Source organism: Chelmon rostratus, chromosome 5, assembly GCF_017976325.1.
Source record: "Chelmon rostratus isolate fCheRos1 chromosome 5, fCheRos1.pri, whole genome shotgun sequence".
Lineage (NCBI taxonomy): Eukaryota > Metazoa > Chordata > Actinopteri > Chaetodontiformes > Chaetodontidae > Chelmon > Chelmon rostratus.
In genome coordinates this window covers 18,457,781-18,470,307 of record NC_055662.1, presented here as the reverse complement: position 1 = coordinate 18,470,307, position 12,527 = coordinate 18,457,781, and the positions used below count along the sequence as shown (strand labels likewise).

The following is a 12,527-nucleotide window of genomic DNA, read 5'->3' as shown; positions in this document are numbered from 1 at the left end:
AAAAAAAACATGGAAAAGATTCATCTTAACTTACTTAACATTATTTATCATGCCTTGTGCCTTGAGTAATTTCTGAGTTGTGATGATAACTGCAGTACAATAAAAATGATTTGAAGGTGTGCATGTTCTATGCACGTGTCTATTTATGTCTACATGTGTGCACTGTAGCCCAGATTGCCCCGCATAAATTGCACAATCAGTGTGTCATATACACAGGTGCAAACACATACACACAGAGCATGAATCATATTAAGGAGTATAACACCTCGCCTTCCCCCAAGCAGGCACAGTGTCACTTTCACTGACAGGTCACACTACCGGGAGGCAGGGCAAAGGTTGGGGACTGACACCGTGTGTGTGTGTCTGTGTGTACGCTTGTGAGTAAATCTACCTCTCTGTACAGGACATTGTACACCCCGAGTGCAAAACATATCCACTGGCTCCAAACACACGATTCCTTCATCAGCCTTGTACTTAAATCACAACACTGCAACAAATCTAAAGTGGGATTTTCCACCAAGGGCAAAACATATTTCCCCAAATGTTTCCTGCCGAGGACACAGACAAAGTATGCACACATGTGCAGACATACTACACAACACATATTTAATAAAAACATTCTCCTATTCGGTGCCAGTACTTACTGATGAGATATAATCATTTCATAAAGGAGAGACATATGATTCATGTCTCAGCTTCACTGTGATCATTAGCACTTCTGGTCTCCAGCAAGGATAAAAACATAATTTATTGTCAGATTTTACAGGGATAATTAATGATGAGGCCCATTATAGCCAAAAGAATATTGCACCACTGATGAGAACTGACATGTTTATAGTGATTAGGATTATTCCAACAATGATCACTACAATTCAGTGATCAATTTCACCAAACAACAATAATAGTAAAATGAACAGTCATATAAGAATATTCCATCTTCTGCTTGCAGTTCGGAGTGAGCGGCCTCACCAGTTTCCTGGAGTTCACTGACAATGGCACTAACCCCAACATCTTCTTTGAAATCCTGGGAACAAATTATGGAGAAGACAGGGGACGAGGAGTCAGCAGGGTAAGTAGTTATAACAGAGCCCCTGTGCACTGTACTGCTGTGGGTGAAGGGGGAATAATTTCTGCTCTAACGCGTAGATTTACATAATTCCTGGGTTTACCAGGGAATTTCACTGCACCTGCTCTCTACATTATTTTCATCTCATATTTATTCAGGTAATTCTTTCCTTGTGGATGTCACCCCTCTGTAGCAGAGTAAAGCCCTGCTACCTCTCTGTATTTACTTCTGGATTTTCTTCTCTAAACCTTCTATGTATGTAGCAGAACAAATGCAAAGAAGGAGTTAAAGCGTCTTTGCATTTTTGTCTCTTTTGTTTCACAGTCCTCTCCTGTAATTTTTACTGTATCTGGGCACTTTTTTTTCCTAGTGTTTTTTTTGGTATGTTTTTCTGTGCACCAGTCAGACGCAGCATGAGCCCAGTAACTCTCCTCACCTTCAATAAAGCGTGGTGTTAATTGGATTAATTACAAGCATTTTCAAGTGCTATTTCACATGCATTATAATTTTAAGGCCTTATGAAAGACATCCCCTCACAGGCTCGCACACACATATTCATGATACTATTTGCTTATTGATTGTATATGTGTTTGTATGCATATGCGCCTTTTTCTCTAAGGCCCGACCCTACTGTTAATTTTCTCTCAGATCTGTAACATTCTATAAACTATATAGTATGCATACTAAATACTGGTACCCTGTGTACTCCATAGAGTACAATCATCTTCATGATCAGCGTAACAAGTACCAGCATGTAGTTGGGGAAGAGGGAGAGGATCGTAGAGACACACTACTACCTGAATTATTCCTCTTGTAGGTATGAAAACAGTCGATATGGCTTAAAATACACTCAGACTAGCGATATATAATCCTTCATAAAATTCTATTAGACAGACAGACATCACAAAAACAAACACACACACAAACACACACACACACATACATACACACACACACACAGAGTGTCTGTACCCCATACCACAGGGATCTCTTTACAAATACAGTTGAGATAGTGAGCTGTGATTATGGATAATGTGGTGAGACACCAACATAACGCAGCATGCCATCACAGACAAAATGAATCTTTAAAGCACAGCATAATTACATTTTGGCACAATTCCCTAATCAGAGAGCATAATTACTTCTGAGGGAATTAAGGCAGTTGTTATACAGTACTCCTGCCACAGTCTCCCTTAATACTCCAAACATTTGTTGGTCTGTCATTGGGATTCAATTAAATTCATATATGGAATCAAATGACTAAAGAGAGGCTAATATTCCTCTCACAGTGCCTGCATATTAGCTTACTGTTGTAGCTGAATCGTGTCTGTCCTAATAATGTGGAGCCCTGAAAAATGGTGTTAATATAGGGCATCTGACCTGCAATGAAAGGAGTGCAGATATACTGTATGTCAGGCAGGCAAAAAAAAGGTTAGTTAACCCAGTTTGTGTATTAATGTATGCAAAGGAAAAGCTAAAAGGAAATTAAAGTCCTGGGGCAGCAGAAGAAAATAGCCGTCTCATGCTGTTCAAGCATTCCGATACCTGTGTTACCATGTTCGCACGAGCAACTGTCAAGCTCAAGAAATTGCCTTTAAAATATCAGTTCAGACCCCTTCTGTTGTGATGGACAAGAACTGCTGCGTATACAGAATCATTTATTCTATTCTCTTCTTTAGTCTTAGCATGAAAAGACCTCAGTGTAAATTGATGATTATGAAAAGTAACCCTGTAGCTCTCACCCCAGGTTAACTGTCTTGCCTTATGTAATGAATGTTTGAGTGACGCTACTTAATGTTCAGGTTAATCACAGGAATCACCGCTGTGCAGTGGAGATGGCTTTTTATTATAATGTATCCAAATATCGTGGTCCAGTATGGCTGCAGTGTTTCCGCCCTGCAGTCACTTGGAGGTAACCAGGACAGTAATACCTTTGCTTTCATTTCATGTGATGACAAAAGTGGCTTGAGCCATAAGTAAACAGTCTTTTTCAGTGTTATTTGTACACATCTGGCAACATACTAACTACATTATAAACTGCTGAGGCTTGGTTTATTGGAAAAACAGTAATAAGGTGAACTACACTCGCCGGCCACTTTATAAGGTACACCTGTCCAACTGCTCATTAACACAAATTTCTAATCAGCCAATCACATGGCAGCAACTCAATGCATTTAGGCATGTAGACATGGTGAAGACGATCTGCTGCAGTTCAAACCAAGCATCAGAATGTGAAGAAAGGTAATTTAAGTGACTTTGAACGTGGCGTGGTTGTTGGTGCCAGACGGGCTGGTCTGATTATTTCAGAAACTGCTGATCTACTGGGATTTTCATGCACAACCATCTTTAGGGTTTACAGAGAATGGTCCGAAAAAGAGAAAATGAGAAAATTCTGTAGGCGAAAATGCCCACAAGGCAGAGGTCACAGGAGAATGGCCAGACTGGTTCTAGCTGATAGAAAGGCAACAGTAACTCAAATAACCACTCGTTACAACCGAGGTATGCAGAAGAGCATCTCTGAACATGTCGAACCTTGAGGCAAATGGGCTACAACAGCAGAAGACCACACCGCGTGCCACTCCTGTCAGCTAAGAACAGGAAACTGAGGCTACAATTCGGACAGGCTCACCAAAATTGGACAATAGAAGATTGGAAAAAACGTTGCCTGGTCTGATGAGTCTCGATTTCTGCTGCGACATTCGGATGGTAGGGTCAGAATTTGGCGTCAACAACATGAAAGCATGAATCCATCCTGCCTTGTATCAACAGTTCAGGCTGGTGGTGGTGGTGTAATGGTTTGGGGGATATTTTCTTGGCACACTTTGGGCCCCTTAGTACCAATTGAGCATCGTTTCAATGCCACAGCCTACCTGAGTATTGTTGCTGACCATGTCCATCCCTTAATGAGCACAGTGTATGCATCTTCTGATGGCTACTTCCAGCAGGATAACGCACCATATCATAAAGCTCGAAGTTGGGATTAGGTGGAATGGGAGATTTCACATCATGGATGTGCAGCCGACAGATCTGCAGCAACCGCGTGATGCTATCATGTCAATATGGATCAAACTCTCTGAGGAATGTTTCCAGTACCTTGTTGAATCTATGCTACGAAGGATTAAGGCAGTTCTGAAGGCAAAAGGGGGTCCAACCTGGTACCAGCAAGGTGTACCTAATAAAGTGGCTGGTGAGTGTATTACTTCATGAATCTGCTTGCAATCACGATGAACAACATGAAGCGATCGGCAGCTGCAGTCACTTTACTTTAATAACATGGTTTGAAGCGATGGTGATGTATTTCATCTCGCAATGCAGAGGGTTTTCGAAATAGTAGCCACAGGTCAGGGAATATCAGAAAGAGCCAAATACATTTCTCAATTAATTCCTACTGATTGCACTAAAAGTTCCTGATGGATCAAGGAGTAGTTACGTCTCAATCACACACAGAGAAGCGGCTGCTGTATTAGCTTCCTCATACATTTAATTGTTGAAATTCTCTTGGAAATATACTTTAGTTTAAATGTAATGTTCAGTGCTAGATTTGAACATGAGCATGTACAGTATTCAACATTCCCCACGGGTTACATGATAGAAGGCTTATCTGATAAATATTTGATACTCACAATTTGCAAACCTTCCTTGGGGCAATCTTTGTTCTGTTACTTCCATTATTTAGCCTTTAGTCTGTGGTAATTTTGTGTCTTTTAGCAGTTGTGGCCAGCTGATAATGACCTTCCCAAGAAGAAACATGTCTTAACTCTTGAACTAGAGATTAAATCAACCTTGGTTATTTTTCTGCATAAATTTTAGATCATCTCTGTCTCTGTCTCTCTCTCTCTCTCTCTCTCTCTCTCTCTCTCTCTCTCTCTCTCTCTCTCTGCCCACTATAGCTCCGACAGCATTTGCATGAACTTTCATACCATATGAAGACAAATGTATTTCTCTTGTACCCGACTGCTTCCACAACACTGTCGTGTCATATGAAAATATGGATAATGGCTGCATCCCCCATGCATTTTATATAGATGAGCCATTCAGTGTCTACATAGATTTCTGAATTATGAAAAAAAAAAGCCTGAAAGGCACCACTACTGTGCATTAAAACCACTGGGATACTGAGGTGTAAAGTGAGTGCGTGTCTGCCTGATCACTCCATTAACCGTGTACGCATACTCCCCTAATTATGGTATTAACTCTACATTCTGTTGAGGCTACCACTTAACCTGAGCTTTCTTTTCAGTCCTCCCTCACTGTTCTGTCTCCTCTTTCAGTCTTCTTTTTTATCCCTGCTGAGAGTCTCACTAATGACAGACACACAATCCAGCTTTTTTTGGTTTTGTTTTCCTCTAACCTTAATTAAGTTCTGCAGACCTCTCTCTTTTGCACAAACTCCCCTCCCACTTTGCCCCCCCATCCTTCCTGCCATTTTATGAATCTTTCCCCTCTCCCGAATCTGCTTCCACCTTTTTCAATCCTCAATCCCGTTTTTATGACATTAACCCTGATCATACTTCACACATATGCATACAGTTGTCTAGTGATAATGATAATAGCTGACACCTGAGATTGTCTTAATTATTACTGCTACACTGTGGTAGAATTGACTTTCTGCTCCATTACCTTCAGCGGCAATACATGGGAGCCTATATCTCTCTGTCACTATACATCTACAGGCATGCCAGGCTCCACTGCTCTCTTATATAGAGGCGACAAGTCTGTCATGTGTAATTGCTTTGTTAGCTATCTGCGACATCTTAAATGACTTCAGAGAAGGAAAAATGGCATCAGAGCCACTTTAGAACCAGCACAATAAAAAAAAGGGGTTGTGGCAAGGCGGGGTGAAGAAAGGCAGGATGATGAGGGAATGGAGGAAGACAGATACAGTGCTTGATTAAGGAAAGGAGGACATGTGAAGAAGAGAAAGGTAAAATGAAACTGGCAGAGGAGGCAGAGAGACAGTTAGAAAGGAGACAGATGACCTAATCTTTATAGATCCCTCACACGAGATAGACCAGGTCATGATAGAGTCACAATCATTACACTCTTTCTCTCTCACATGCTCATGCTCGCTTTTCTCTCTCACATCGGCACATATTCTCCATCTTTTGGAAGAGGGACAGAAACATTCTCCCTCTTTACAAGAATCAATGGCCTTGCAAACTGCAGTGCTCTTAAATTGAGGTCACCTTCAATTATCATCTCCAGTCTCATCTGACAGACAAATGTGGTGAATTACGCTAAGTGACTTCAGAGTCGTGGCACCCTGGAAGCCCCCTCGCAGTCCTGTCATCATGCGAGAAACATTTCTTCCATTACATGTTTTGAACGATTCAAAGACATTTTTTTTAATGTGATGGCTTAATGTGCCCACCAGTTCAAACACACATAATAGCTGCGGTTCACTCAGGAATGCGCGAAAGCCCATGCGCACACACACACACAGAAACTTTCATAAATCTTCTGGCATGTTTGGAAATGCTAAGCTAACCCTTTTGGCTTTGTGTGGCAATTAATGTCAGCCTGCATGACCGTCAGTACCTAAGACTGGGTTTCCTCTCTCCACTGAGCACATACGCATGCATGGAGAGAGGATTTGCTATCAGACATCACCCGTTTCAACTGAGGTCCAAACAGAGTTCATTATTGTTGACAGAGTTTCCTTCATAAGGCTAAGCCGTAGTTACACACAAAACTGTTCAATTCCTTTTTCATGAAATGGCACAGAGATTAGATTTTCTCCACAGACTGGTGAATTAACTTATCAATGGCCTTGCAAGTTTGTGTCTGTGGTGGGCCTGATCACAGATAACAACGAAAACACCTAACAGAAGGCAGTAAAGGACCTGGAGTGCTGGTGTTAGGATGCCAACCTGGTCCTGAACGTCAGCAAGACTAAGGAATTGACAGTGGACTGATAGTGGTTGAGAATAAGCAGGGAGGGAACCACGCCCTCCCTTAATATGAGTGGGTCCTCGCTGGAGAGGGTGGACAGCTTCCTGAACCTTGGTAGCCACATCATGGACAGCCTGACCTGTGCACTGTATACTGACTCACTGTTTCACCTCAGGCACTTTCTACTCTACTGCACCATCGAGAATGTCCTGACAGGAAGTAGCACTGGCTGGTATGGCGAGGGTGGTTCATTTGGCTGAGCATACAATAGGTGGTGCTCTACCCTGCCGAAAGGATATTTACACCAAGTGCTGCAAGAATAAGACTAGGAGAATCAATACACAAATTTAAGGATTACGTTTCATGTGATTGCACCTTATATGATTACGTGCGACAGTTTAATTGATTGATAGATCGATATAGATTGGGATTGGAAACAAAATCTGAGACAGGCTTCTCTGTATTTTTAACTCCTCGTGTCAAGAATAGTCATGACTTTTTGTGAGCACCTGTCCCAGAAGGAGATAAATCGTTTAATTAACATGTTTCAGCTCTATTGAATTGACATTGTAGTCTATGAGAACAGTCTCCATGTAGGAACAGGCTCAGATATGTTTAATGAATGGCATGTACTGTATGTTTGTTGTTTCGGCATGTTGGAGGAAGCACCAGCTCCTTTGCTGACACAACGCAGAACCCTGAGACATGTGGATAGCAGCTTCTCCCTGTTTTTTGTTCCTTCTCAAACACTCACCTGTTGTTGCCTTACGAACTAATATCCTGTAGCTGGTCTCTGTTCAGATGCTGCCTTCTACTCATTGTTCAGGAGTACATCCAGACATCAGCTGGTGAAATCCAACATGTCTGAAATATTTGCAGTGACTTTTACTGGGTTGGGAGGCCAAACTAATGCTACCTACCATACCTGGAGTCTGCAGCCACTGCAGAGTCTGTAGGCACAGCAGTGCTTGATGCTAACATGCCAACAGTGACAATGTTAACATGCAATAACACTGCGTGTTCTCCATCTTAGTTTTGAATGTTAGCATGTAAACATTAACTGATAAGCACAAAACAGAAAGTGCTGCTGAGGTTTTTCAGGCATTTGCTGATAAACGAAAGTATTGGACAAATTTAAATTTAGACCTGATTCCATTTCTTCATTCAGTAGCTGTCAAGACATTCAGCTAAATCCACAAACGTGGACCTCATCAGAGTCACTAGGGTATATCCTCTGAATGTCTGTACAAATTGTCATGCCAATCATTCAGGTAGATGTTGAAATGTTTCACTGGGTAAGGGAAAACTTTGACCTGCTGCTGGCACCGGATGAAAAGTCAAAGTTCATGGGATTCATTCTGTCAGCACTATGAAAGTCTGGGCAAAATTTCTTGGCAATCCATCCAATTGCTTTTTCAGTCTGACGATGGACTGACGGACCGACCAACGTCATCATCCTGCGAGCCATACAGCTAGAATAGCTAAAAATGAGTTCTGATATGATCCAAAATTAAACGCAAATGTGTGCATCAGTGCATCTGAAGCAGTGACTGTAAGTATACACAAGTAGCTGCATTTGTCTGCTATAGTTTAATGAAAAAGTCTATAAACAGTCTGTGTAAACTTCTTAAACTGTAGATTAGTGAAACTGTAGTAAATAAGACTTGAAGGCCAGATCAAGATTTCTGATAATATCTAATATGCCATGGTTGCTAACAAGGAAATGGGCATAATAAGGTGTTTAATAAATTGAGATTTTCTACGCACAGCATGTAGCTTGTGTACAGTGGCCTCTCACGCATGCTCTAATCATGGAGGAGAATAGTGAGGAGGCAGCTCTAAAGGGCAAGTAAGCCAGCGTTATTTTAGGGAGGTTAGATGAGGGGCATCACCACTGGAACTGATTATTACAATTATGTAACTAAGTCCTGCAGGGCGAGATAGAGAGGATGATGTGAAAAGAGAGGGAGGTAAGAGAGGAGGTACCGATGAGTCACATAGAACAAAGGCAGAAAGAGAGATGGGCATTATGTGAGTCAGAAAAATGAGACACAGATAGTAAGTTTGACTGGAACTAAAGTTAAATAAATAAATCTGAGGAAAAGAGACAGCAAATGTGGGTAAAAACACTCAAAGAGGGAATGGGCGAAAAGATAGCGACAAAGAAAAAATATCTCCAAGGGGAAAGATCCCTATTTCCCTTCAATTTTCCGTCCTATTAGGTAGATTTGCATGTATCTTTATTCAACATGTCTCCCTCACCTCCAGGGCAGGTGGGAGATTGTGGAAAGAATGGAGGGAGCAGGAAGTGGGAGAAGAGGAGATGCTGTAAAAGATGCATGGGTGAGAGGGAGATGGGGAAAGGGAAAAGAAACAGTAGGGAGGAACAGAGGAGCAGAGAGGGAGGGAAGAGACGACGTCATTGATTTGTCCTGCTTCACAGATTTTTCCCCTCCAATTCTTTCCCTCCCGGTCGTCTCACCTGATAGGAGTGTGTGTGTGTGTGTGTGTGTGTGTGTGTGTGTGTGTGTGTGTGTGTGTGTGTCTCCCCCTCCATACATACACAGAGAATCTCTTTCAGAGTCAGAGAGTCTCTTTGTCCTTTTCCTCCATTTATCTTCTCCATTTTTGTCTTTTTTTCCATTATATCTGCCTCTCATACTGGATTATCCTTGCTTTTTATGCAATGCGTAGCCTAATACCATCATATGGTTTGAAATTTATCCTAGGAAAAACAAATTGAATGAAAACCAGTTTACTCTCATTTCTTTTTATCATTGGTATTGATTGATCTCTATGTTAGCTATGTTCTGAGACATTCCTTTGATTATTTATGTTTAAGGTGAGTCTAGGTGGTGTTGAGGTGAGGCAAACAAACAAAGAGCCACACAGTTCAATGTTGACCTGCTGAGAACATTTCAATCAAGGTTGACATGATCCCAAGCATGTATGAAGTCTCAACATCATTGGAACAATCGCCATCACAGAAAAAAAAGGCTTTGAAGGAGAGAATAAGTCCCTGTCCAGATAAGAACTGTGCAGAACCATTGTCTGATATATTTTCCTTCATCTTCAAGAAGTTGCTTAGAATCCATATGGTTCTCTGTCTCTGGAAGGATTCAGTGATTGTACCTTTGTCCAGTATTACAGAATCACTGACTCTAGGTCTGTGGCACTTAGCTCTGTTGTCATGAAAACTCTTGAGGGGATTATAGAAGAGGAGCTTTTGGGTACAACTCAGACAAAACTGGATCCACTCCAGTTTTCTTACAAGGCACACGGGGGTGTGAGGATGCCACAGGCATCCCACTTAATAAGGTCCTGGATCACCTGGATTGTGCACTCTTGCTTTTTAATGACTTCTGTTTAGCATTTAACTGTATCCAACCGCACATTTTAGTGGACCAGCATCCACAGCATCCACCCTGGATTAATTTGTTGTTTGTTGACTTTGTAACTGACAGGTTTCAAAAAAGTGAAACTCAATAGCCACCCCTTTTATTTGTGTCATATACAAAAGAGCGCTAGTTTCATCGTGAGGGAATTAATCTCATCAAGTTCATGGATGATATTGTGTCCCTGCTCAGCAACGATGAAACTGACCGTAGTCCAATGGTAGATGAATGTTGTGACTGGTGCAATCACTTGGACATAAATGTGTCTAAAACAAAGGAAATGATACCTGACGTTCTGAAGAAGCTGTTTTTTATGGCCAGGCTGTCGAAGATGGTCATTGGTTCAAGTGTTTGGGGAAAGTAATTGATGACAAGTTAACCTTTGAGCCAAATACTGACGTTGTTTGTACAAAGGCCCATTCGTGCTTGTTGTACTTTATTTCTAAGAAATTTTAATGTGGAAACCACCTTTCTGAGAGTGCTGTAGTCTTGATTTTTTTTTAAATCTCTATTCTTTGTTTAATTTGTTTGTTAGTTTGGGTCACTTACCTTGAAAAAGAGGAACAGTTAGATGGGACTGTTAGAATGTGCAGGAAAATTGCAGGCACAAATCTGAATGACCTCTCCCAGGTGTGCAAAGTCAGAGCCACAAAGGCCCTGTCAACCCTTGCGTTTGTACAGTGATTTCAGGTTGTTTCCATCTGGTCACAGATATAATCTGCCAGGATGCAGGACCAGTCAATTTAAGAACTCATTGCTCCCTACCGTCATTGGTCTTTTGATTAACCTTCAATTAAATACAACCAGTCCACAATGTTGCAGCCATGAACATGTAGTTCTACGTTCACTGCAACACTTAGCTGCAGTGTTTCCTGCTTGCTATAGAAAGCCTTCATTAATTTTACGTGGAACCCCTGCCATCTAACGACCTCTGCATCAAGTGAGTAAAAACTAGCAAAGCCATTTTCAGTAACGAGATAATGCAACAGCAAAGGTTTGATGTACAGTGAGTAAGCCTGTCATACATAATTGTGTTTTTCTTTGTGGAGTCAGATGAATGCATAGATATTCATTTCACCTCTCTGTTTTTAGTACAAAAACAACATGTTCAAGACATGTGCAGCCGAGGTAAGCACAAACAATGCTACAGACGAGCAGCTTGTATAGCTCAATCAAAGGTTTCAAAAAATTCTGCATGAATACATGCAGACAAACAGTTAGCTCACCTATTGGGGCAAACAACAGCTAGTCCCACTGAAAGCAGGCACCGTCTCATTAGTCTCATACTGAAGCTGCTGACTTTTCATGCTGTAAACACTCGGAGCAAAACCCAGGTGACTCCTGGACATGGCGGCGAGATATATTGTTTTTGTTTTGACTACATTTCCCCCTGCTTTGTCATGGACCAATCTTGCCTCTGAAGTCACAGAGATTAAATTGATATTGATCTTCTCATTTAACTCCCAGTCAGACAGCAAACAAGCATATTTCCCAAAATGCTGGCGTACTCCTTTAAGGCTTCAGTTTCTCAGTCTTATCTTTTATCCTGCCCTTCTCTGAAGTGCTGCTGGGGCAGGAGTACTAAATAGCTATTCTTACAACCTTTCGCGATAACAGCTTTTACCTCTGTGAACTCATGCATACTTGAGTATTTGCCGGCTTCTTTTGCGGCATGATTGATGTCACCGATTTGTTTTAGCTGGAAGGTCGTGTCAATCATGAGTGAACACACATGCACTGACCAGCAAGTTATATTCTGGATGACCACAGTGCAGTGGACACCGGACACTAATTGAAGCTGACAAACTGCCTCCGGTGTCCTTGGATCAGCTAAGTGTGGCAGCGCGTGCAAATTTTTTTGCTGTGTATGTGTCTGTGTATATGTGAAAGAGAAGAGAGATATCAAAAAGCCTAGAGAGAGATGGAGAGAAATGGGAAGCGAGCTAGAGAGAAATAAGGGAAGCAAGTAAGGGAAGCAGACAAATATGAAAACACAGAGGAGTGGGACACAGCAGTTTTAACTATTACCTGCTGTCACACAAACCCCATTGGGAAATTCATTGTGGTGCCAAACAAAAACACCCGTTGTGTAAACAGTATGGGTAACATTAAACACTAGCCCGGCAGCCACTCGTCTGCTTCTCTGTTTGTTAAGACAAGCCAGAAGAAGTTTT

At 41.6% G+C, this 12,527-nt stretch overlaps 1 protein-coding gene across 1 annotated transcript in view; it reads left to right on the top strand.

The window, feature by feature from the left end:
• Positions 1 to 12,527, top strand: part of grid2 (glutamate receptor, ionotropic, delta 2) — a 478,236-nt gene that overhangs the window by 335,083 nt on the left and 130,626 nt on the right. Inside the window, exon 8 of the mRNA XM_041937698.1 lies at positions 950 to 1,069. Within this exon, the coding sequence (XP_041793632.1) occupies positions 950 to 1,069 (120 nt within the window). The remainder of the gene's footprint in view (positions 1 to 949; positions 1,070 to 12,527) is intronic.